This window comes from Manis pentadactyla, chromosome 1, assembly GCF_030020395.1.
Source record: "Manis pentadactyla isolate mManPen7 chromosome 1, mManPen7.hap1, whole genome shotgun sequence".
Taxonomy (NCBI): Eukaryota; Metazoa; Chordata; class Mammalia; order Pholidota; family Manidae; genus Manis; species Manis pentadactyla.
Window position 1 is genome coordinate 70,099,114 of NC_080019.1, and position 25,119 is coordinate 70,124,232.

Consider the following 25,119-nt stretch of genomic DNA (forward strand, 5'->3'; position numbering starts at 1 on the left):
TTAGAATTTTTATATTTTAACTCATAGTAGTTTTTAATTTTTGTGCCTTGTGCCTACCTGTTCTGTCCCCACTCTTTTCTTGAGTCAGAACACAATTATGTTATTGTTAACTAATGCCAAGGGAACATTTGTTTAACTGCTACGGGGAGTAATTAACATATTAGCAGGCACTGACTCGATTATGATTCCTGGTAGAGTCCCATTAAATGTCTTTTTATTTCTAGGATTGACTTGATATAGTGCTATGATTTTCATTTGTGAATGAATATTATTATTATTTTTCCTGCTCTATTTTAACAGTGTTTATTGTTTTAGAAATAAAGTAGATCCTGGACATTTGCTGAAAAACATTTGGTAGTACCATGTTAATATGCAATGTCTACCATAAATATATGTCTGTTAAAAATAGTAAAACTGCTTTGGATGCAAATGCTGTGGCAGTTGTCACTAACCAAGTGACACACACATGCTGATGTGACAGCAAACCTGATTCAAAATTCTAGTTGAGCAATAGTAAAAATTACTCCATGTAATTGACCTCTTCAAGGTCACACTTGAGTAGTAGAAGTTGTACGAATATTAAATGCAGGACTAATGAAAGACCTATTTTATAAATTATGTAAGATTTTATAAATACGTGTGCCTGGAATTTTAGTGGAAGATTTGCTTAATTTAGTTCTCATTCCCACTAGCCACTAAATTTACCACCATTGGTGACTGACTTCATTTCTTTAGAGCTTAGCTTTCTCATGGATACTTTTGTGTTGAGATCCATCAATGTTTATGTTTCATCACTTACTCTCCATCTAACCCTGAGCTTCTTGGTTAGTGCACCTCAGATTCACTCTTGTGTAACAAATCTCTATAAAATAATGAGGCTGATTCAGGTTAGATTTCTGCAAAAGAATGTTTGTAAGGGGTTGTTCCAAAGAGGAACAGTGACTAGAACTTTTCTACCTCTGATGAAATTACTTATGTCATCAGCCTGTAGATATCAAACCCCTGAAATCTCCACTTCGCACCATGGGAATTTGTCTTATCAGATGGGTGAAGGTAATCTAGCACTAATTCTTAACCAGTTCAGAATTGCTCATCACCAGTGGCAGGGTGCAAATAGATTATATTGTTCCTAAGCCTTTGTTTCTTGAGAAGTTGATAGTTTGCTTTAAACGTATGCTACAGAAGTTTTTTAAAACCCATTTATTAATGGCTGCTTAAAAAGGTACTCCTTTATTTTCAGTATCCCATTTTTTCATCAGTGGTCTTGGTTATATATTGTTATGTTTCGATTATTGTCTCCCCAGCTTGGTTGTGAGGTTGCTTCTTTCTTGTAAGCAATAGCTTCTTACCCTCTGTGGATTCTTAGCCTCTCCTACAGAGCTTCGTAAAATATAGTAGATATTCCATAAGTCTTTATTATTTGAAAAAAGTGTTGACAAACTAGGTATTACTAGCTTTAACTTAAGTTTTATTGTTTTAGAATTGTATGATTTCTCTGTCTTTTAATGATACTGCCTCTGTCCTTACTGATGGTTTATCTTTTCTGGAAAAAACATTCTACATTTTATAATTTGCTTTTATCTCAAAACTTCCTGAAACATGAGTGTTAGCTTTCTTTTTAATCCATAATAATTGAGATACATAAGTAATTGTTGAACTGTGCATAAAATTCTTAGATGTGAATATCATCTTTGATATAAGCATTTGGCTGACTCCTGTCTTTCAGATTTTGATCTATGTTTTTGGTTATTAGTTAGTTAACAAGTACTTAATGTGGAAAAAGCCACGTGCAAGGGATCACTAATATATATTTAGTGAATTATAAATATTATGGGTACCATTTGAAAAAAGTACATACCTTTAATATTTTGTCAGTAAAATCAACTCTTCAGTTTTCTTTTTTGTTGTTGTTGTTATTCCAGGGAAAAGTTCACCTTGAATTAAAACTGAATGAACTGATTACAGAGAATGGAACTGTGTGCCAGCAGCTTGTTGTACAGTAAGCATATTTCTTTTACCAAAATCAGTAGAAATAATACCCATTTCATATTCTTTGAATCTTAAGCCACTCCTTATTCTAAATACTTCAAAGCTTTTTTCAGAAATGAAATTCTGGTATGCATTCCTTTATTAAGTTGATTTCCATTAATTTTCATATCTGGGCCATTCAGGTTATGATAAATCATTCAACTAATATTTATTGAATGTGGGTTAAATGGTAGATGCAGCAGTAGGGTGTTATAGGATCACAGATAACCATGTCTTAACTACCGTCCAGGAGGGAGTTAGATAGGCTCCCTAGTGGAGGGCCTCTAGAGACTCTGATACCTTAGAGTGGAGAATTAGGGAGCTTAGAACTAAAGCTAAATGCCCACTTTGAAATTATCAGTATTGACTCACCTACTTTGAATTCCTCTTTTGCCCTCGAGTCATTTTTTATCACCCAGACGCTAATCTAACTCTTCTGGAAATCTGCTTTAGACCCATCCTCTACCTTTTCCCTCTCATCCAGCAAACTACCTCTGAGTTGTCAACAAACTAGTGTATATCGACTTCTTCTGCATGTTTTCTCTATCTTTATCTTAACTGGTAATATAATGTCCACTGAAACATTGTTTCCTCTTCTTCTCATCCAGAGGTTATGTTTTCTACCATACTCAAAATAGCTTAGAGCTAGGTAGTAGGATAAGTGTTACTCTCCTGTTGCTGTACCAGACCATAATTTATTCACCTGATTAGGAACACCTCAGCTCCTTTGAGACATTCTTTCTGTCTCTAAATATATAAATATTTGTGTGTGTGTATATATATATATAAATAAAATACTACATATAATATTACTTTGTTAATTTTTTCTGAACTCTTTTAAAGAAGGTTGCATATATCATGACCCTGACTGTATCAGTGTGTATTTCCTAAGAATAAAAATACTATCTTAAATAACTGCACTACAGTTATCAAATTTGGGAAATTTAACATTGTTGCAATAAAAGTATAATCTATTGTTATTATATTCCAATACTTTAATCTACAGTTGCTAGATTTCACTTTTGTCAACTGTCCTGATACTGTCCTTTAAGACTTTTTTTTTCTCTCCAAGAAAGGATCCAATCCAAGATCATATATTACATTTACTTGTCATGTCTCTTTAATGTCTTGTAATGGTTTTTAGCTTTTCTTTGCCTTTCATGGTGGAGAAATTTTTGAAAGACTACAGGTCAGTTATTTTTTTGAATGTTCCTCAGTTTGGATTCACCTACTAAAAACAATTCAAGGTGGGAATGTAAACTAGTTCAACCATGTTCCTCAAAAAACAAAAAACAGAAATACCATTTGTCCCAGGAATTCCACTCCTAGCAATTTACCCTAAGAATGTAGGATCCCAGTTATATGCACTCCTATGTTTGTCACAGCACTACTTACAATAGCCAAGATATGGAAGCAACCTGTGTCCATCAGTAGATGAATGGATAAAGATAAAGAAGAGGTGATACATATACACAATGAAATATTATTGAGCCATAAGAAGAAAACAAATCCCACCATTTGCAACAACATGGTTGGAGCTAGAGGGTATTATGCTCAGTGAAATAAGCCAGGTAGAGAAAGACAAGTACCAAATGATTTCACTCATCTGTGGAGTATAAGAACAAAGCAAAAACTGAAGGAACAAAACAGCAGCAGACTCACAGAACCCAAGAATGGACTAACAGTTACCAAAGAGAAGGGGACTGCGGAGGGTGGGTGGGAAGGAAGGGAGAAGGGGAAAAAAGGGCATTATGATTAGCACACATAATGTTGGGGGTGGGGGCATGGGGAAGGCAGTATAGCGCAGAGAAGACTCATGACTCTAGCATCTTACTCTGCTGATGGAAAATGACTAATGGGGTATGTGGTGGGCACTTGATTATGGGGGTAATCTAGTAACCACAATGTTGCCCATGTGATTTTATGTTAATGATACCAAAATAAAAATAATAAACAAATAAATAAAAACAATTCAAGGTTTGTTAGCAATTTCCCTCTTGAACTGAGAGCAAACAGTACAAGTATTTGGGTTGGTCCTCTATCCACTACTCCCTTCCCTACCTACTTTGGTTATGTTCTGCATTTGAAATACAGTGACTTGGGTTGGTTTGGATTGCTTGCATTCAGTTTAATTTTGTTTTCCCCCATCCTTGCTGGCTTACTTTTATTTTTTTAGTATGTAGACTATGAATGTGACTTCAGAAGTCAAAACTGTATCAAAAGGCATTACTCAGAGATGTGTTCAGTCCCTGCTCCCTATACCCAGATCCGGGCAAATAGCTTTGCCATTTAGAAATTATCATATGAACAGATTCATATAATATGCAGTATTTTGTGTCTGGCTTCTTTTACTCAGCATAATGCTTTTGAGATTCACCCACATTGTTAAATGTATCAATAGTTCATCCTCTTTAGGCATTATTTCATTTATTTCCTATTACGACTTGGCAGATACTGTTTTCTTCATTTTACAGATAGAGAACAATGGACAGATTAGTTAAATAAGCCCAAGTTCATACAGGAACTGGTAGAGCCTGGATTTTAACTCTGGAAGTCTCATTTTTTAAAAAACTGTTCTTTTGAGATAATCATAAATTGACAGGAAATTGCAAAGTACAGGAAGGTCCTGTGTAAACACTTCACTCAGTTTTCCTCAATGTTTACATATTACAGAACTATATATAATATAAAAACCAGGAAGTTGACATTGTACAGTGTACAGTGTATTATATATCATTTCATTCCATGTGTAGATTTGTATAACCACCACCACAATTAAGCTACAGGGTTCTTCTGTCACCATAAAGATCTCCCTTGGGCTACCGCTTTATTCTCACACCCACTCCTTCCCCCACCACTATCCCCAACCTTTGGCAACCTGTAATCTGTCTTCATATCTAAAATTTTGCCATTTCAAGAATGTTATTTATGTAAGTGGAATCTTATACTATCTTTCAAGATTGGCTTTTTCAGTCAGATCCATCCAATTGTTGTATGTAGTTTCTTATAGATAGAATATAATTGTCACTTTTTAAAAACCCACTCTGCTGATCTTTTACTTAGTGAATTTATACCATGTGCTTATATTGTAATTACTGGTATGTTAGGTTTAAATCTGCCATTTAATTTTTTTTTCTCCCTCCATTTTCTTTTCTTTTTCCTGTGGGTCACTTCAACATTTTTAAAAATTCTATTTTAATTATCTATAGTGTTTTTCTATCCATAATGTATCTCTTTGTATAGTACAGTTTACTTTAGATATTACATTTTACATGTATAACTTACTGTAGTTTTACTGATGTTTTACCAGGTAGAATAAACTGGAAATCTTACCTTCTTTTAAATCCCTTTATCTTCTACCATTTGTAATACAACTGTCTTAAATATTTCCTCTACATACATTGAGAGCCACATCAAACTGCTAAATTTTTGTTTCAGCCATCTAACACAATTTAGAACAGTTGCAAAGGAAAGGAAGTCTAAATCTATTGTATTTACCATATTTTTGCTCTTTCCATTTTCTTTGTTCTTCTTGTTCCAAGATTCCTTCCTTTATTACTGTCTTTTATGTTTGGAAAATTTCCTCCTACCATTCTTTTAGTCTACTAGTGACACGTTTTAGTTTTCCTTCATCTGAAAATGTCAGGGTTTTTTCCTTCATCCCAGAAGGATATTTTACAGGATACGGAATTCTTGGTTGACAGTTCTGTTTTTCAGCCCGTGAAAAATGTCCCACTTCCTTCTGACTTCCATAGTTTTTGATGAGAAAATCACTTCATTCTTGTTTTCTTTCTGTGCAGGTAATGTGCTAGTTGTCTGGGAGCTTTTAACATGTTTTCCTTTGTCTTTAGTTTTCTGTGTGTTTTAGTTTGTGATGTATTTTGGCATAGATTTCTTGGTTTATCTTGTTGGGTGGTTACTCAGATTCTTGAACATGTATGGTTAAGCCTTGCCAGTTTGGGAAATTTTCAGTCATTTTATTCTTCTAATACTGACTTGCTCTGGCATCTTTCTCTTTTGTTGAGACTCCAGTGGCAATGTGAGATCTTCTTTTATAGTCCCCAGGTCTTTCCTTTTCATCTAATTTCCCGCTGTTGTTCATATTGGGTAATTTCTGTTGTTCTGTCTTTAAGCTCATTGATTCTTTCCTCTTCTCTCTTCTGCCCTACTGTTGAGCTCATCTATTGAGTTTTTTATTGTGGTATTTTTAAGTTCTAAAATTTTCACTTGCTTTTTCTTTAAATTGAAGTGTATTTGGTGTACAATATTATATTGGTCCCAGGTATACAATGCAGTGATTCAGTAGTTGCACACATTATTAAATCCTCACCCCAATAGTGCAGTTGCTGTCTGTCAACATAGAAAGATATTACAGAACCATTGACTATATTCTCCATGCTGCACTTCCATCCCTGTGAGCAACTTAGATTATGATTGAAATTTTGTGCTGCTTTATCCCCCTCACCCACCCTACTCATTCACCCCACCCCTCCCCGATGGTAACCACCACTCACTTCTCAGTCTGTGAGCCTACTGCCATTTTGTTTAGTTTTATTTTTAGATTACACTAATAACTGAAATATGGTATTTGTCTTTCTCCACCTGGCTTGTTTCACTTAGCATAATACCATCTAGGTCCATCTGTGCTGTTGCAAATGGCAGGATTTCTTTCTTTTTATGGCTGAATAATATTCCATCTTGTGTATGTGCCACATTTTTATCCAACTTTGGTTCCTTCCATATCTTGGCTATTGTAGGTAATGAGGCAATAAACATAGGGGTGCATATATATCTTTCTGAATCAGAGATTATGTTTTCTTTTGGTAAATTGCTAGAGTGTAGTTAGTTGGTCATATGGTATTTCTATTTTTAATTTTTTGAGGAATCTTCATACTGCTTTCCACAGTGGCTCCACCAATTTACATTCCCACCAACAGTGTAGGAGAGTTCCCATTTCTCCACATCCTTGCCAGCACTTGTTATTTCTTGTCTTTTGGATTGTGGCCAGTCTAACTGGTGTGAGGTGATATCTCATTGTGGTTTGATTTCCATTTCCCTAATGATTAGCTGTGAGGAAGACCTTTTCATGTGCCTGTTGGCCATTTGTATTTCTTCGGAAAAGTGTCTGTTCAGGTCCTCTGCCTGTTTTTTAATTGGATAATTTGATTTTTTGGTGTTGAATCGTATGACTTCTTTATATATTTTGGATGTTATCCTCTTACGAGATAAATCATTTATGAAAATATTTTCCCATAATCTAGGTTGGTTGCCTTTTTGTTTTGTTGATTGTGTCCTTTGCTGTACAGAAGCTTTTTAGTTTGATGTAGTTAATTTTTGCTTTTGTTTCCCTTGCTCCGGGAGACATGTCCAGAAAAAAAAGTTGTGATTCTTATGTTCCAGAGATTTTTGCCTGTATTTTCTTTTAGGAGTTTTTTTTTTAGGAGTTTTTTTTTTGTTATCATTAATCTACAATTACATGAAGAACATTATGTTTATTAGGCTCTCCCCTACCCCAAGTCCTCCCCACAAATCCCATTACAGTCACTGTCCACCAGCATAGTAAGATGTTGTAGAATCACTACTTGTCTTCTCTGTGTTGCACAGCCCTCCCCTTTCCCCCATGCCCCACATTATACCTGCTAATCATAATACCCCCTTTCTTTTTCCCCACCCTTATCCCCTACCTACCCTCCCATTCACCCCAGTCTCTTTCCCTTTGGTAACTGTTAGTCCATTCTTGGGTTCTGTGATTCTGCTGCTGTTTTTCCCTTCAGTTTTTTCTTTGTTCTTATACTCCACAGTTGAGTGAAATCATTTGGTGTTTGTCTTTCTCTGCTTGGCTTATTTCACTGAGCATAATACCCTCTAGCTCCATCCATGTTGTTGCAAATTGTAGGATTTGTTTTCTTCGTATGGCCGAATAATATTCCATGTGTATATGTACCACATCTTCTTTATCCATTCATCTACTGATGGACACTTAGGTTGCTTCCATTTCTTGGCTATTGTAAATAGTGCAGCGATAAACATAGGGGTGCATCTGTCTTTTTCAAACTGGAGTGCTGCATTCTTAGGGTAAATTCCTAGAAGTGGAATTCCTAGGTCAAATGGTAAGTCTATTTTGAGCATTGTGAGAAACCTCCATACTGCTTTCCACAATGGCTGAACTAATTTACATTCCCACCAGCAGTGTAGGAGGGTTCCCCTTTCTCCATAACCTCGCCAACATTTGTTGTTGTTTGTCTTTTGGATGGTAGCCATCCTTACTGGTGTGAGGTGATATCTCATTGTGGTTTTAATTTGCATTTATCTGATGACAAGCGATGTGGAGCATCTTTTCATATGTCTGTTGGCCATCTGAATTTCTTCTTTGGAGAACTGTCTGTTCAGCTCCTCTGCCCATTTTTTAATTGGATTATTTGCTTTTTGTTTGTTGAGGTACATGAGCTCTTTATATATTTTGGATGTCAAGCCTTTATCGGATCTGTCATTTACGAATATATTCTCCCATACTGTAGGGTACCTTTTTGTTCTATTGATGGTGTCCTTTGCTGTACAGAAGCTTTTCAGCTTGATATAGTCCCACTTGTTCATTTTTGCTTTTGTTTCCCTTGCCCGGGGGCATATGTTCAATAAGAGGTCACCCATGTTTATGTCTACGAGATTTTTGCCTATGTTTTTTTCTAAGAGTTTTATGGTTTCATGACTTACATTCAGGTCTTTAATCCGTTTTGAATTTACTTTTGTGTATGGGGTTAGACAGTGATCCAGTTTCATTCTCATACATGTAGCTGTCCAGTTTTGCCAGCACCATCTGTTGAAGAGGCTGTCTTTTCCCCATTGTATGTCCATGGCTCCTTTATAATATATTAATCGACCATATATGTTTGGGTTAATGTCTGGAGTCTCTAATCTGTTCCACTGGTCTGTGGCTCTATTCTTGTGCCAGTACCAAATTGTCTTGATTACTATGGCTTTGTAGTAGAGCTTGAAGTTGGGGAGTGAGATCCCCCCTACCTTTATTCTTCTTTCTCAGGATTGCTTTGGCTATTCGGGGTCTTTGGTGTTTCCATATGAATTTTTGAACTATTTGTTTCAGTTCGTTGAAGAATGTTGTTGGTAATTTGATAGGGATTGCATCAAATCTCTATATTGCGTTGGGCAGGATGGCCATTTTGACTATATTAATTCTTCCTAGCCAAGAGCATGGGATGAGTTTCCATTTGTTAGTGTCCTCTTTAATTTCTCTTAAGAGTGTCTTATAGTTTTCAGGGTATAGGTCTTTCACTTCCTTGGTTAGGTTTATTCCTAGGTATTTTATTCTTTTTGATGCCATTGTGAATGGAATTGTTTTCCTGATTTCTCTTTCTATTGGTTCGTTGTTAGTGTATAGGAAAGCTACAGATTTCTCTGTGTTAAGTTTGTATCCTGCCACTTTGCTGTATTCTGATATCAGTTCCAGTAGTTTTGGAGTGGAGTCTATAGGGTTTTTTATGTACAGTATCATGTCATCTGCAAATAGTGACAGTTTAACTTCTTCTTTACCAATCTGGATTCCTTGTATTTCTTTGTTTTGTCTAATTGCCATGGCTAGGACCTCCAGTACTATGTTGAATAACGGTGGGGATAGTGGGCATCCCTGTCTTGTTCCCGATCGCAGAGGAAAAGCTTTCCATCTTCTCGCTGTTCAGTATGATGTTGGCTGTGGGTTTATCATATATGGCCTTTATTATGTTGAGGTACTTGCCCTCTATACCCATTATGTTGAGGGCTTTATCATGAATGGATGTTGAATTTTATCAAATGCTTTTTCAGCATCTATGGAGATGATCATGTGGTTTTTGTCCTTATTTTTGTTTATGTGGTGGATGATGTTGATGGATTTTCTAATGTTGTACCATCCTTGCATCCCTGGGATGAATCCCACTTGGTCGTGGTGTATGATCCTTTTGATATATTTTTGAATTCGGTTTGCTAATATTTTATTGAGTATTTTTGCATCTACGTTCATCAGGGATATTGGTCTGTAATTTTCTTTTTTGGTGGGGTCTTTGCCTGGTTTTGGTATTAGGGTGATGTTGGCTTCATAGAATGAATTTGTGAGTATTCCCTCCTCTTCTATTTTTGGGAAAACTTTAATGAGAATGGGTATTATATCTTCTCTGTATGTCTGATAAAATTCCGAGGTAAATCCATCTGGCCAGAGGTTTTTTTTTCTTGGGTAGTTTTTTGATTACCCCTTCAATTTCTTTGCTGTTAATTGGTTTGTTTAGATTTTGTGGTTCTTTCTTGGTCAGTCTTGGAAGGTTGTATTTTTCTAGGAAGTTGTCCATTTCTTCTAGGTTTTCCAGCTTCTTTGCATATAGGTTTTCACAGTAGTCTCTAATAATTCTTTGTATTTCTGTTGGTTCCATCGTGATGTTTCCTTTCTCGTTTCTGATTCTGTTGATGTGTGTTGATTCTCTTTTTCTTTTACTAAGTCTCACTAGAGGCTTATCTATTTTGTTTATTTTCTCAAAGAACCAGCTCTTGGTTTCATTGATTTTTTTCTATTGTTTTTTTCTTCTCAATTTTGTTTATTTCTTCTCTAATCTTTATTATGTCCCTCCTTCTGCTGACTTTAGGCCTCATTTGTTCTTCTTTTTCCAATTTTGATAATTGTGATGTTAGACTATTCATTTGGGTTTGTTCTTCCTTCTTTAAATATTCCTGTATTGCTAAATACTTTCCTCTTAAGACTGCTTTCGCTGTGTCCCACAGAAGTTGGGGCTTTGTGCTGTTGTTGTCGTTGATTTCCACATATTGCTGGTTCTCCATTTTAATTTGGTTGTTGATCCATTGACTATTTAGAAGTGTATTGTTAAGCCTGCATGTGTTTGTGAGCCTTTTTGCTTTCTTTGTACAATTAATTTCTAGTTTTATACCTTTGTGGTCTGAAAAGTTGGTTGGTAGAATTTCAGTCTTTTTGAATTTACTGAGGCTCTTTTTGTGGCCTAGTATGTGGTCTATTCTCGAGAATGTTCCATGTGCACTTGAGAGGAATGTGTGTCCTGTTGCTTTTGGGTGTAGAGTTCTATAGATGTCTATTAGGTCCATCTGTTGTAGTGTGTTGTTCAATGTCTGTGTGTCCTTACTTATTTTCTGTCTGGTGGATCTGTCCTTTGGAGTGAATGGTGTGTTGAAGTCTCCTAAAATGAATGCATTGCATTCTGTTTCCTCCTTTGGTTCTGTTAGTATTTGTTTCACATATGCTGGTGCTCCTGTGTTGGGTGCATATATATTTATAATGGTTATATCCTCTTGTTTGACTGAGCCCTTTATTATTATGTAATGTCCTTCTTCATCTCTTGTCACTTTCTTTGTTTTGAAGTCTGTTTTGTCTGATACTAGTACTGTATCACCTGCTTTTTTCTCCCTATTGTTTGCATGAAATATCTTTTTCCATCCCTTGACTTTTAGTCTGTGCATGTCTTTGGATTTGTGGTGAGTCTCTTGTAAGCAGCATATAGATGGATCTTGTTTTTTTTATGCATTCAGTGATTGTATGTCTTTTGATTGGTGCATTCAGTCCATTTACATTTAGGGTGATTATCGATAGGTATGTACTTATTGCCATTTCAGGCTTTAGATTCGTGTTTACCAAAGGTTCCAGGTTACTTTCCTTACTATCTAAGAGTCTTACTTAACACACTTAGTATGCTGTTACAAACACAATCTAAAGGTTCTTTTCTATTTCTCCTCCTTTTTCTTCCTCCTTCATTCTTTATATATTAGGTATCAAATTCTGTACTTTTTGTCTATCCCTTGATTGACTTTGGTGATAGTCAATTTAATTTTGCATTTGTCTAGCAATCAGCTTCTCCACCCTCCCAACCGTGATTTTACTACCTCTGGTGACAGCTATCCAAACCTCGGAACACTTCCATCTATAGCAGTCCCTCCAAAATAGACTGCAGTGATGGTTTGTGGGAGATAAACTCTCTCATCTTTTGCTTATCTGGAAATTGTTTAATCCCTCCTTCAAATTTAAATGATAATCTTGCCGGATAAAGTAATCTTGGTTCCAGGCCCTTCTGCTTCATGGCATTAAATACATCATGCCACTCCCTTCTGCCCTGTAAGGTTTCTGCTGAGAAGTCTGATGTTAGCCTGATGGGCTTTCCTTTGTATGTGATGTTATTTCTGCCTCTGGCAGCTTTTAAAAGTCTGTCCTTATCCTTGATCTTTCTCATTTTAATTACTATGTGTCTTGGTGTTGTCTTCCTTGGGTCCCTTGTGTTGGGAGATCTGTGGATCTCCATGGCCTGAGAGACTGTCCCCTTCCCCAGACTGGGGAAGTTTTCAGCAACTACCTCCTCAAAGACAGTTTCTATCCCTTTGTCTTTCTCTTCTTCTGGTATCCCTATAATGTGAATATTGTTCCGTTTGGATTGGTCACACAGTTCTCTCAATATTCTTTCATTTTTAGAGATCCTTTTTTCTCTCTGTGCCTCAGCTTCTTTGTATTCCTCTTCTCTAGTTTCTATTTCATTTATTGTCTCCTCCACTGTATCCAACCTGCTTTTAATACCCTCCATTGTGCTCTTCAATGATTGGATCTCCGACCTGAATTCATTCCTGACTTCTTGGATGTCTTTCCAAAGCTCCATTAGAATGTTGATGATTTTTATTTTGAACTCCCTTTCAGGAAGAGTCACTATAATGTGGTCCATATCATTTAAATCTTTCTCGGGAGTTGTATTAATAATTTTACTCTGGACAAGGTTCCTTTGGTGTTTCATGTTTGTATGTTGTGTTTCATGTAGAGCTCCCTCTAGTGTCCCGAAGCTGTAGTCTCTGGAGCTGCTCAACCCCTGAAGCAATGTCAGGGGTCGCAGGGCAGTGGTACTGGTGCCTGGGGGCAGGAAAGAGTTGTTCCCCGCCTCCCGGCTGCTGTGCCTGTCTCCACTGCCTGAGCCAATGGGCCGGTCACAAAGGTATGTTTTTGTCCCAGAGCAGCCGGATATGGATCCCTGCTTTCCACAAGGAGCCGGAATCCCAGTCTCCCCAGGAACTCTGCCTGTATTAACTTTCCACCCCGGTAGTCATGTGAGTCTCATGAAAGCACCATGAAATGTAGGTTTGTGCTCCCAGAGCAGATCTCTGGAGCTAGGTATTCAGCAATCCCAAGCGTTCCAACTCCCTCCCTGATCAGTTTCTCTTCCTCCCGCCGATGAGCTGGGGTGGGGGAAGGGCTCGGGTCCGGTGGAGCCACTGCCACAGCTCTGGTACGTTACCCCGTTCGGTGATGTCTGCTCTTTTCTCCAGGTGTATGCAGCCTGGCGGGTCCTCTTTCCTGTTGCTCTCTCAGGATTAGTTGCACCAATTAAATTTTCTAATTGTATCTAGTTTTAGGAGGAAGCCTCTGTCTCTCCTCTCATGCCACCGTCTTTAATAGTCTGTAATTCTCTTCTAAAGAGTTTTATGGTTCCATTAGCTTCTTTCTTGTATCTTTTATTTCTCTGTAAGACTTTTTTTGTTGCTGAAGTTTTGTTCGTAATTGCTTATCGAATTATTTTTATAATGGCTACTTTCACATCCTTGTCAGATAATTGCAACACCCATGTTATCTCAGTGTTGGTATCTGCTTGTTGTCTTTTCTTATTTAAGTTGAAGATTGTCTAGTTTTTTGGTATGGTGAGCGGTTTCCATTTCTTCCCAGACATTTTGGGTATTATGTCATGAAACTCTGGATTTAAACCTATTTTAGCCAGACTCCTCTGATACTCTCTGCTGGTGGGCAAAGAGGGTTATCTATTCATTATAGTCATGTGGAGGTAGAAATCCAGGTTCTTGCTCAGCCTCTGTTGATACAGGAAGAATGATACTGGAGGTAGAGTGAGAGGAATTCCTTCTGTTGCTGGATGGGAGTGGTCTTCCCAGCTCCCCTTAGTCTTCTCCCATGACCACTCTAGCTGGGTGAAGGAATACCTCATTGCGGCTTCATGTGGCCTCCACTGGTACCATGCTTGGAAGGAGTTAGTTACCCCTGGAAGGCAGTGAAATTCTTGCCTTCCCACTCAGCCTTCTCTTATACCACCCTGGCATGGAGGAGAAGGAATGCCTTATTGATTTCAGGGGGGATGGAAATCCAGGCTCCCCATGTGGTCTCTACTGACACCATGGAGGGAAGGGGCTCATAGGCTGTCAAAAATGGATGTCTCTCCCCTTACTCGGTGGCCTTTTTTGATGGTAATGAAGGTGGAGCCAGTATTTTTCATGGTGTTTAATTCGGATAGGTAGTTATTGTCTAAAAATGGTTTCTGTCTTGCTAAGCTACCCAGTTCCTGGTCCTTTGGCTAGAGAGAGTTGGCTTTTTCTTAGGGCATTTTTTTGTTTATACCCATTGGTGTTTTCAGGGTGGTAGCTTCTCTAGCACTGAGTGTGAGATATAAAAAGTATGAAGAAAGCCTAGGAAATTCACTGCCATGTCTTTCCTTGGGTCCCAAGATCTCTGATTGGCTTGCCTTTTTCTCTTCCCCCTTCAGAGTTTTCTTACTTTTGTTTTATGTCTGATGTCCAAGGTTTTTAGCTATACTTAGTGAAAGGAATAGAGAGACATGGATCTACTCCATCTTGTCCTAGAGCTAGAATCCAGAATCATTTCTTCTTCTGCATGAGTAGATGAATATTGATGGATATTAGAACTGTTTCCAGTTTGAGGCTCTTACAGAAAAGCTGCTATAAATGTTCACTAACAGGTTTTGAGTTGACATATGCTAGTCTGTATACTTTTCTTCCTTCTAATCTTTTTCACCTAACCCTTCACTGTCCATACTTAATGACTTGGAGCAAGAGCTCTCTAGTGGTAGCTTTATCTAATCTATTGTTTATTTCTCAACTTCAGAGATAGTTTGAATTTGTGGTAGTCTCTGTTTTCCAGTAATGCTGAAGGCATGATTTCACATGCTCCTTTTCTTTGTACTCCTTGATGCTTAGATTTTTGGAGGGTAGTTGTGGAAAGGTTCATATCCTAGTACTTATTCTCTGGACCTGGAAGCTCCCTCCAGCAGCATTTCCTGAAATTCAGTAAGAGTTTCATCCACTGGATCTTTACCACATTCTTACCTGCTCCTGTTTTCACTTCCCTCTAGTTATTTTTCCTTGATCTGTAACTATAAGTATTTTGCAGGTTCCCTAAACTCCCCTGCTCTTCTCTTCACCCCTCTTATTTATCTGGAAAATCCTAAAATGGATGAACTTAGTCCTTTGTCTGCCTTCAACCTGTATCTTTTTGTTGCTGTAGAAAACCACATAGACTGGTTTTACTTTAAATTTGTGATCACAAACCTTATAGTGGGTACTTATCACTGCCCTGGAGTTTTACTGTGCTTTAACAAACCTGTGAGATTCTCCATCACTATAAACTAAATTTGTCAAATCTTCCTGAATCCAAATCTCCAAACCTGTCTTGGCAGCCATCTTTTTTGTCCTTACAGTTTGAAGACATGCCCCTTCTCTTTTTGGGGAATCTTCCGTCTGAACTCTGGATTCTGTCTGTCCTCCTATTTAGATTCTTTAAAGTTCCTTCACTTATCCCTTCTTCTCTTTCATCAGCTTTACCCTCTCTTTTAGGTTGTTCTCATCTACATGTAAACATGTGCTAGGATCTCCCATCCTAAAAGATATGTCTCCCCAGACCTCATCTCCACCCCCTCCTCCAGCTACCATCCCTATTCCTCTGCTCTGCTTTGAAGGCAGACTTCTCAAAGTAAAATTTTCTATTAGATACGCGTGTGTGTGTGTGTGTGTGTGTGTGTGTGTGTGTGTGTGTGTGTGTGTGTGTGTGTGTGACATTAGCTCTGTTCATGAGAAGATGTAGAAGCAATATCATCCCAATACCGATGAACATATTAAGCACCCATATCTTTGTTCCTTAATACCATCCTGTAGTTATCATTGTCCGGTAGACTTTCTGTGATGATGGAAATGTTTCTAAATTATCCAAAAATACAGTAGCCACTAGCCATGCATGGCTATTGAAAACTTGAAGTATGGCTAGTGCAACTAAGATGGATTTTTAATTTTGTCCAATTTTAATAAATTGAAACTTAAATAGTCACATGTGGCTAATGACTACTGTATTAGAACTGCTCCAATAAAAGGAACCTGGACATCTTTTTAGCAGTGGCTGATTTCAGGGTTTGTGCAGGGAAAACGTAGAATAAGCTCAGACTGTCCGTGGAACCAGAAAGTAAGGAAGTGCTCAAAAAATAACAAAGGCATGCAGAAAGGACTTTAAAGCCAAGTTGAAGGAGTTTCAACTAACCAAATCTAGGACAAATTGAGCATTAAATAATGATAATGATGAATTAAAATCCAGAAGATAAATATCCATAAGCCAATGATGATATAAATAAGCAATTAACTGTTTGGGGAAGAAGGGAATGCTTTTCTTTGTAGTAGAAGCTAATTAATTAATGTAGGAAAAATGATGGAAATAGAAAATCGCCATTGGCAAACACTACAATAATAACACAGGGACAGATAATCTATAGATACTAAATCAGTGGGCATAAATATGATGACAAACAGCATATTTGCACAGTCTAAAATAATTTCCCCACAAGATGTTTGAAAGATACCACCTTCACTGAGTGATCAAAGTTCACATCACTGTAACAAGACAGCCGGTACCTCTTGGTCTGATGCATTGAGAAGGACACCAACATGCATAACTTTAATCTAATCATGAACAAACATAAGACAAATTCAAATTAAGAAATGTTCTATTCAAGAATTGGCTAGTACTGGCAAAATCATGGGGCAAAGAAGGAAAGCTAAGGAACTGTTTCAGTACAGAGGAGACTAAGAAGTCATGACAGGTAAATGCAACTGCATCCTGGGCCAGAAACAGGACACTGGTGAAATTTGAGTAAGGTCTGTGAATTAGTTAATATTATTATTAACTAACATTGTACCAGTGTTAGTTTTCTGTTTCTGTAATTCTATTCTGGTTACACAAAATCATAACATTGGGTGATGGGGATATAAGAACTCTGTATATTATTTAAATATATAGAGTTTGAAAGTCAGAAATTACTTTAAAATAAAAGTTTGAAAAAGTTTTCTACACCTTGTAGATTCAACACAAGGTCATTTTTCTGAGCTCCAGACTCTCATGTTCACCTGCCCTTTTTGGCAGCTCTGCTTTGCTGTCTCACAGTCTCACAAATTTAAGATTTAACACTGAGGTATCAATTCTCATATCTGTATAGCTGCTCCTCACAGCCTTATTAAATGGTATCTCTAGCCACCTAATTGCTCAAACCGGAAATCTGGGAGTCATTTTAAATCTTTTATTCTGTCTCTCCCCACATGTGGGATCCATTTCTTACTAATTCTATAAAATATTTCTTGATATTTAATGCTATCTACTAACATCATCTTTTTTCAAACTATCAACCATTTCTTACCTTGACTATTTCCATAGTTTCTTAGCTGGTCTTCTACTCTTTATAGTAGTGTAGAGCAATCTTTAAAACATAAGTTACATCATGTCATTTTCCTGCTCAAACATTTAGTAATTGCCCATTGCATTTAAAGTAAAATTCAAGTGCCTTATCTTGGCCAACAAGATTCAGGATGTTCTGACCCTGCCTGCCTCTTTGATTTCATCTCGTGGCATGCTTCCTCTTGTTCATATTCTGGCTGGCCTTGTCTCAGTTCCTCAGATGTGACATACCCTTTCAGTTCAGAGATCAACATCTGCTGTTCCTTTTGCCTGGAATCACTTACACCTATTCTTCCAGCTGTTTCCTTCTCATTCTTCAAGTTTCAGCTGAAATATCACTAATTTTAAAATAGGGCACCCTATTCTTTCTCCTTCATAACACTTACCACTATTTGTAATTATTATTTTTTATTTATTGCTTGTCATCTTTTCCTTCAGGTAGACTCTAAGTCCATGAGGTCAGGAACCATGTTTGTCTTAATCACTTCATTACCTCAGTGCCAGGCACTTAATAGTCACAAAGTCTTTGAAACAACTAAATGAAGAAAATAGTAATAGCATTTGGGTTCTTAAAGGCTGAGTATGAAGTAGCTAGTCTAGAAAAAGTGATATTTTTTCCCAGAAGAAAAGAATAATATAGACAAAAGTACAGAAGCAAGAAACATGATGAGTGTATGTGTATATAATTAAAAGCAGTTTGATGCTACCTAGTATATGCAGCTTGAGTCAAAGGTTGGTGGTCATAAACTGGTGAAATAGGCATAGACTATATCTTGGAGGCTCTTAATGTATCATATGAACCCATGAAACTGGAATATTTTAGACAATAGAGTAATATGGACAAATTTGCATTTTAGATCAGAGTTGACAGCAGTTAAGTACAGAAACTGAGAGGTGAATGTGAGTGAATGGCATAAGGGTCACCCAAGTGCGATGATAGATTCTCCCATCAGATATGTAGAAAAGTAGTAGATGTGAGAAAAGAGGGTGGATGAAGAAATATTTAAAGAGTGGAATCACCAAAACTTACTGATTGATTAGATATGGAAAGTGAGGAAGTGAAGAAATTTAAGTGTGGCTCCTAAATTCCCAGATTGCCTTACTACTAGGTGGAGGTGTTTACAACAAAAAGAAAATACTAGAGGAGGAGCTGCTTTAATAAGAGATGATCGTGAGTTGAGTCATAACTGTGCTTGAACACCTAGGTAAAGATTTTCATCAAGTTTTTTGGATATAAAAATATTAAACTGTGGTGAGATCTCATATAGAAATGTAAAGTTGATGGTTGTGGCCATAAGAATAGATGTGATAGAAGAAATAGGCTTAGAGGGAGGGTATATAGTGTAAGGAGAGCAGTTGACTGACAACAGATCCAGCAGGAGGTGGAAATCATGGTGAAGAAAACATGAAGGAGACATAGGTGATAAGAGAAAATTAGGAGAGTCAGGGCCAAGGAAACCAAGAGAGAAGAAGGTTTCAAGGAGAGAGTGATTCAGAAGTATTGTATGCAGCCAAGAAGTCCAGTAAGAAGAGCCCTGAAAAATCTGGATAGCCTTTGACAGTTAGGGGGTCTTAATGAGAAGAGTTACATAGAATGACGAATGTAGAAATAACTAGATGTCAGTAGGGTGAGGAGTAAAGAGGAGGTAGAGAAATTGGAGACATACAGAAAAATTAGATAGGTACAGAATGACATGAGGTTCCCGGCAATGATTTTTATCTTAGAAGAAGAAACAGGCTGAGGGAAAGAACCTCAGGAGAGAGAGTAGAGACAAATTGAATGCATGGTTCTTTATTGCTAGTATATAATAACAAAAAAAATTTTTATCGTATAACTTTATTACATTCACTAATTAATTGTACCAGCTTTTTAATAGATTACATAGGATTTTGTACATACACATTGTATCATCTGTGCAATACAGTTCTGCTTCTTCCTTTTCAGCCTCAATACCTTTTATTTATGTTACTTGCTTTACTGCACTGGCTTAAACCTCTCCAGTATGATGCTGAATAGAAGGTGTGAGAGGAAACATCCTTGTCTTACTCCTTAATCTCAGGGGGAAAGCATTTGGTTTTTCACCCTTAATATGATGTAGATTGTCCTTTATCAGGTAGTGAAAGTTCTCTATTCCTAGTTTGCTGAGATATTTTGGCATGTCAGGGATGGATATTCAAGTGATATTATGCTTTTTCTGTTTTCATTTGTTAATATGGGGAATTTTGACTGACTGATTTTTGAATGTTAAACCAGAATCCACTTGGTCATGTTGTATTATCATTGTTATGTATTATAGGATGGTTATATCCTAGGTAATTAGGAAAATATTTCATAATGTATGTAGCAAGTAAAATCCGTATTTAAAATGACTTAAATTTGTCAAAACACACAATTTTTAAACTGTCTTACATTTAAAAATTAAGAGTACTTGGGTTCAGGGCAAGATGGCGGCATGAGTAGAGAAACGGAAATCTCCCCCCAAAACCATGTATATTTTTGAAAATACAACAAATACAAGTATTCCTAAAAGAGAAATCAGATGATACAGTACAACAGCCAGGCTACATGTACACCTGGGAAGACCCAACGCCTCACGAAGGGGGTAAGATACAAGCCACGGCCCGGCAGGATCCGAGCGCGCCCCTAACCCCAGATCCCCGGTGGGAGGAGAGGAGTCAGAGCGGGCAGGGAGAGGACTGCTGAATACCCAGCCCTAGTCATCTGCACTGGGAGCGTAGACACACAATGCATGGTGTGCTGGATACTAGGGAAACGGAACAGTAAAATCTGCGAGCATGTCCCCGCAGCCAGCGCCCATGGGACAAAAGAAAAGCAAGTACTTTTTGAAAGTCCTAAAGGGACAGGAGCTTCACAGCTGGACAAAAAGCATCCCGGCACACTCAGCCCAGCAGCTGGGAAGCCAGGGAACTCTGGGCGCCTTAAATCCCTGGGCAGCAGTGCAGGTCTGAGGCCCCTCAGGGCGATAAACAGCCTCCCACCCGTTCCCCCTCCAGTGCGGCCCTGCAATGGCGGAGCAGCAGCCTGAGGCCGGCCACGCCCACAGCAGCCATGCAGAGCTGCCTCCCCGGCTGCCCGGGCCAAACTTAGAGGCGTGCAGCTGCCCAGCACAAACTGCTAGGGGTCGCCATTCTCGCAGAAGAAGATGGTGACCGGCAAGCAGGAATGGACCTTGTTCTCCCAGCTGACACATGCACCAACTACCCATAACCACCTCTAACGCCATGAAAAGGCAGAAAAACTTGATCCAGACCAAAATCACAGAGACATCCTCCCCTGAGAGGGAACCTGGGGAGATAGATTTCATCAATCTTCCTGAAGAAGAATTCAAAATAAAGATCATAACCATGCTGATGGAGCTGCAAAGAAAAATGCAAGAGCTAACTGACAAAGTAGGGAGGGAGGCAACCGAAATAAAACAATCTCTGAAAGGACTTAAAAGCAGAATGGACGAGATGCAAGAGGCCATTAATGGAATAGAAATCAGAGAACAGGAACACAGAGAAGCTGATGCAGAGAGAGAGAAAACGATCTCCAGGAATAAAACAATATTAATAGAAATGTGTGACCAATCCAAAAGGAAGAATATCTGCATTATAGGGGTACCAGAAGAAGAAGAGAGAGAAAACAGGATAGAAAGTGTATTTGAAGAAATAATTGCTGAAAACTTCTGCAAAGTGGGGAGGATATAGTCGATCAGACCACGGAAGCCCACAGAGCTCCCAACAGAAGAGACAAAAGGAGGACAACACCAAGACATATAATAATTAAAATGGCAAAGATCAAAGACAAGGACAGAATATTAAAGGCAGCTAGAGAGAGAAAAAAGGTCACCTACAAAGGAAAACCCATCAGGCTATCATCAGACTTCTCAGCAGAAACCTTACAGGCCAGAAGAGAATGACATGATGTATTTAATGCAATGAAACAGAAGGGCCTTGAACCAAGAATACCGTATCCAGCACAATTATCATTTAAATATGAAGGAGGGATTAAACAATTCCCCGACAAGCAAAAGTTGAGAGAATTTGCCTCACACAAACCACCTCTACAGGATATTTTAGAGGGACTGCTCTAGATGGGAGCACTCCTAAGACTAAATAGATGTCAGCAGAGAAAATAAAATCACAACAAAGAAAGCAGATGAACCAAATACTAACTAAAGGCAAAAAGTAAAATCAACTACTCACAAAAGCAGTCAAAGGAAACAAAAAAGAGCACAGAATAAAACACCTAACATATAAAGAATGGAGGAGGAGGAATAAGAAGGGAGACAAATAAAGAATCATCAGACTGTGTTTATAATAGCTCAATAAGCAAGTTCAGTTAGAAGGGAAGATAGTAAAGAAGCTAACCTTGAACCTTTGGTAACCATGAATCTAAAGCCTGCAATGGCAATAAGTACGTATCTTTCAATAATCACCCTAAATGCAAATGGACTGAATGCACCAATCAAAAGACACAGAGTAATAGAATGGATAAAAAAGCAAGACCCATCTGTATGCTGCTTACAAGAAACTCACCTCAGACTCAAAGACATGCACAGACTAAAAGTCAAGGGATGGAAAAAGATACTTCATGCAAACATCAGTGAGAAAAAAGCTGTTGTTGAAGTATTAATATCAGTCAAAATAGATTTCAAAACAAAGACAGTAACCAGAGATCAAGGGCACTGCATAATGATAAAACGAGTCTGTCCAACAAGACAATATAACCATTATAAATATACATGCACCCAATACAGGAGCACCAACACACGTGAAACAAATACTAACAGAATTAAATGAGGAAATAGAATACAATGCATTCATTCTAGGAGACTTCAACACACCACCCACCCCAAAGGACAGATCACCAGACAGAAAATAAGTAAGGACACAGAGGCACTGAACAGCACACTAGAACAGATGGACCTAATAGACATCTATAGAACTCTGCATCCAAAAGCAACAGGATACACATTCTTCTCAAGTGCACATGGAACATTCTCCAAAATAGATCACATACTAGGCCATGAAAAGAGCCTCAGTAAATTCAAAAAGATTGAAATTCTACCAACCAACTTCTCAGAACACAAAGGTATAAAACTAGAAATAAATTGTACAAAGAAAGCAAAAAGGCCCACAAACACATGGAGGCTTAACAAAATGCTCCTAAATAATCAATGGATCGACGATCAAATTAAAATAGAGATCAAGCAATATATGGAAACAAATGACAACAACAACACAAAGCCCCAACTTCTGTGGGGTGCAGCGAAAGCAGTCTTAAGAGGAAAGTATATAGCAATCCAGCCATATTTAAAGAAGGAAGGACAATCCCAAATGAATAGTCTAACGTCACAATTATCAAAATTGGAAAAAGAAGAATGAATGAGGCCTAATGTCATCAGAAGGAGGGACAGAATAAAGATCAGAGAAGAAATAAATAAAATTGAGAAGAATAAAACAATAGATAAGATCAGTGAAACCAAGAGCTGGTTCTTCGAGAATGTAAACAAAATAGATAAGCCTCTAGCCAGACTTTGTAAGAGAAAAAGAATCAACACACATCAACAGAATCAGAAACAAGAAAGGAAAAATCATGACAGACCCACAGAAATACAAAGAATTATTAGAGAATACTAGAAAACCTATATGCCAAGAAGCTGGAAAACCTAGAAAAAATGGACAACTTCGTAGAAAAATACAACACTCTGCGACTGACCAAGAAAGAAACAGAAAATCTAAACAGACCAATTACCAGCAACGAAATTGAAGCGGAAATCAAAAAACTACCCAAGAGCAAAACCCCCAGGCCAGATGGATTTACCTCGGAATTTTATCAGACATACAGAGAAGACATAACACCCATTCTCCTTAAAGTTTTCCAAAAAATAGAAGAGGAGGGAATACTCCCAAACTCATTCTATGAAGCCAACATCACCCTAATACCAAAACCAGGCAAAGACCCCACCAAAAAAGAAAATTACAGACCAATATCCCTGATGAACGTAGATGCAAAAACACTCAACAAAATATTAGCAAACCAAATTCAAAAATATGTCAAGAGGATCATACACAATGACCAAGTGGGATTCATCCCAGGGATGCAAGGATGGTACAACATTAGAAAACCCATCAACATCATCCACCACCACATCAACAAAAAGGAAAAAAACCATATGATCATCTCCATAGATGCTGAAAAAGCATTCGACAAAATTCAACATCCATTCATGATAAAAGCTCTCAACATAATGGGTATAGAGGGCAAGTACCTCAACATAATAAAGACCATATATGATAAACCCACAGCCAACATCATACTGAACAGCGAGAAGCTGAAAGCTTTTTCCTCTGAGATCGGAAACAAGACAGGGATGCCCACTCTCCCCACTGTTATTCAACATAGTACTGGAGGTCCTAGCCACGGCAATTAGACAAAACAAAGAAATGCAAGGAATCCAAATTGGTAAAGAAGAAGTTAAACTGTCACTATTTGCAGATGACATAATATTGTACATAAAAAACCCTAAAGACTCAATTCCAAAACTACTAGAACTAATATCTGAATTCAGCAAAGTTGAGGATACAAAATTAATACACAGAAATCTGTGGCTTTCCAATACACTAACAATGAACTAATAGAAAGAGAAATCATGAAAACAATTCCATTCACAACTGCATCAAAAAGAATAAAATACCTAGGAATAAACCTAACCAAGAAAGTGAAAGACCTATACCCTGACAACTACAGGACACTCTTAAGAGAAATTAAAGAGGACACTAACAAATGGAAACTCATCCCATCCTCTTGGCTAGGAAGAATTAATATTGTCAAAATGGCTATCCTGCCTGAGCAATATACAGATTTGATACAGTCCCTATTAAATTACCAATAGCATTCTTCAACGAATGACCAAATAGTTCAAAAATTCATATGGGAACACCAAAGACCCTGAATAGCCAAAGCAATCCTGAGAAGGAAGAATAAAGTGGGGGGGATCTCGCTCCCCAACTTCAAGCTCTACTACAAAGCCGTAGTAATCAAGACAATTTGGTACTGGCACAAGAACAGACCCACAGACCAGTGGAGCAGAATAGAGACTCCCGACATTAACCCAAACATATATGGTCAGTTAATATACAGTAAAGGAGCCATGGACACACAGTGGGGAAATGACAGTCTCTTAAACAGTTGGTGTTGGCAAAACTGGACAGCTACATGTAAGAGAATGAAACTGGATCATTGTCTAACCCCATACACAAAAGTAAATTCGAAATGGATCAAAGACCTGAATGTAAGTCATGAAACCATAAAACTCTTAGAAAAAAACATAGGCAAAAATCTCTTGGATATAAACATGAGCGACTTCTTCATGAACATATCTCCATGGGCAAGGGAAACAAAAGCAAAAATGAACTAGTGGTACTATATCAAGCTGAAAAGCTTCTATACAGTGAAGGACACCATCAATAGAACAAAAAGACATCCTGTAGTATGGGAGAAAATATTCATAAATGACAGATCCGATAAAGGCTTGACATGCAAAATATATAAAGAGCTCATGCACCTCAACAAACAAAATGCAAATAAT

General features: G+C 37.7%; 1 protein-coding gene across 2 annotated transcripts in view; it reads left to right on the forward strand.

Moving 5' to 3' along the window:
- The window catches only part of RASA2 (RAS p21 protein activator 2), a 163,153-nt gene that overhangs the window by 56,848 nt on the left and 81,186 nt on the right, over window positions 1–25,119 (forward strand). For both annotated transcript variants that reach the window (XM_036877287.2, XM_036877288.2), the window contains exon 5: window positions 1,923–1,999. In XM_036877287.2, the coding sequence (XP_036733182.1) occupies window positions 1,923–1,999 (77 nt within the window). The remainder of the gene's footprint in view (window positions 1–1,922; window positions 2,000–25,119) is intronic.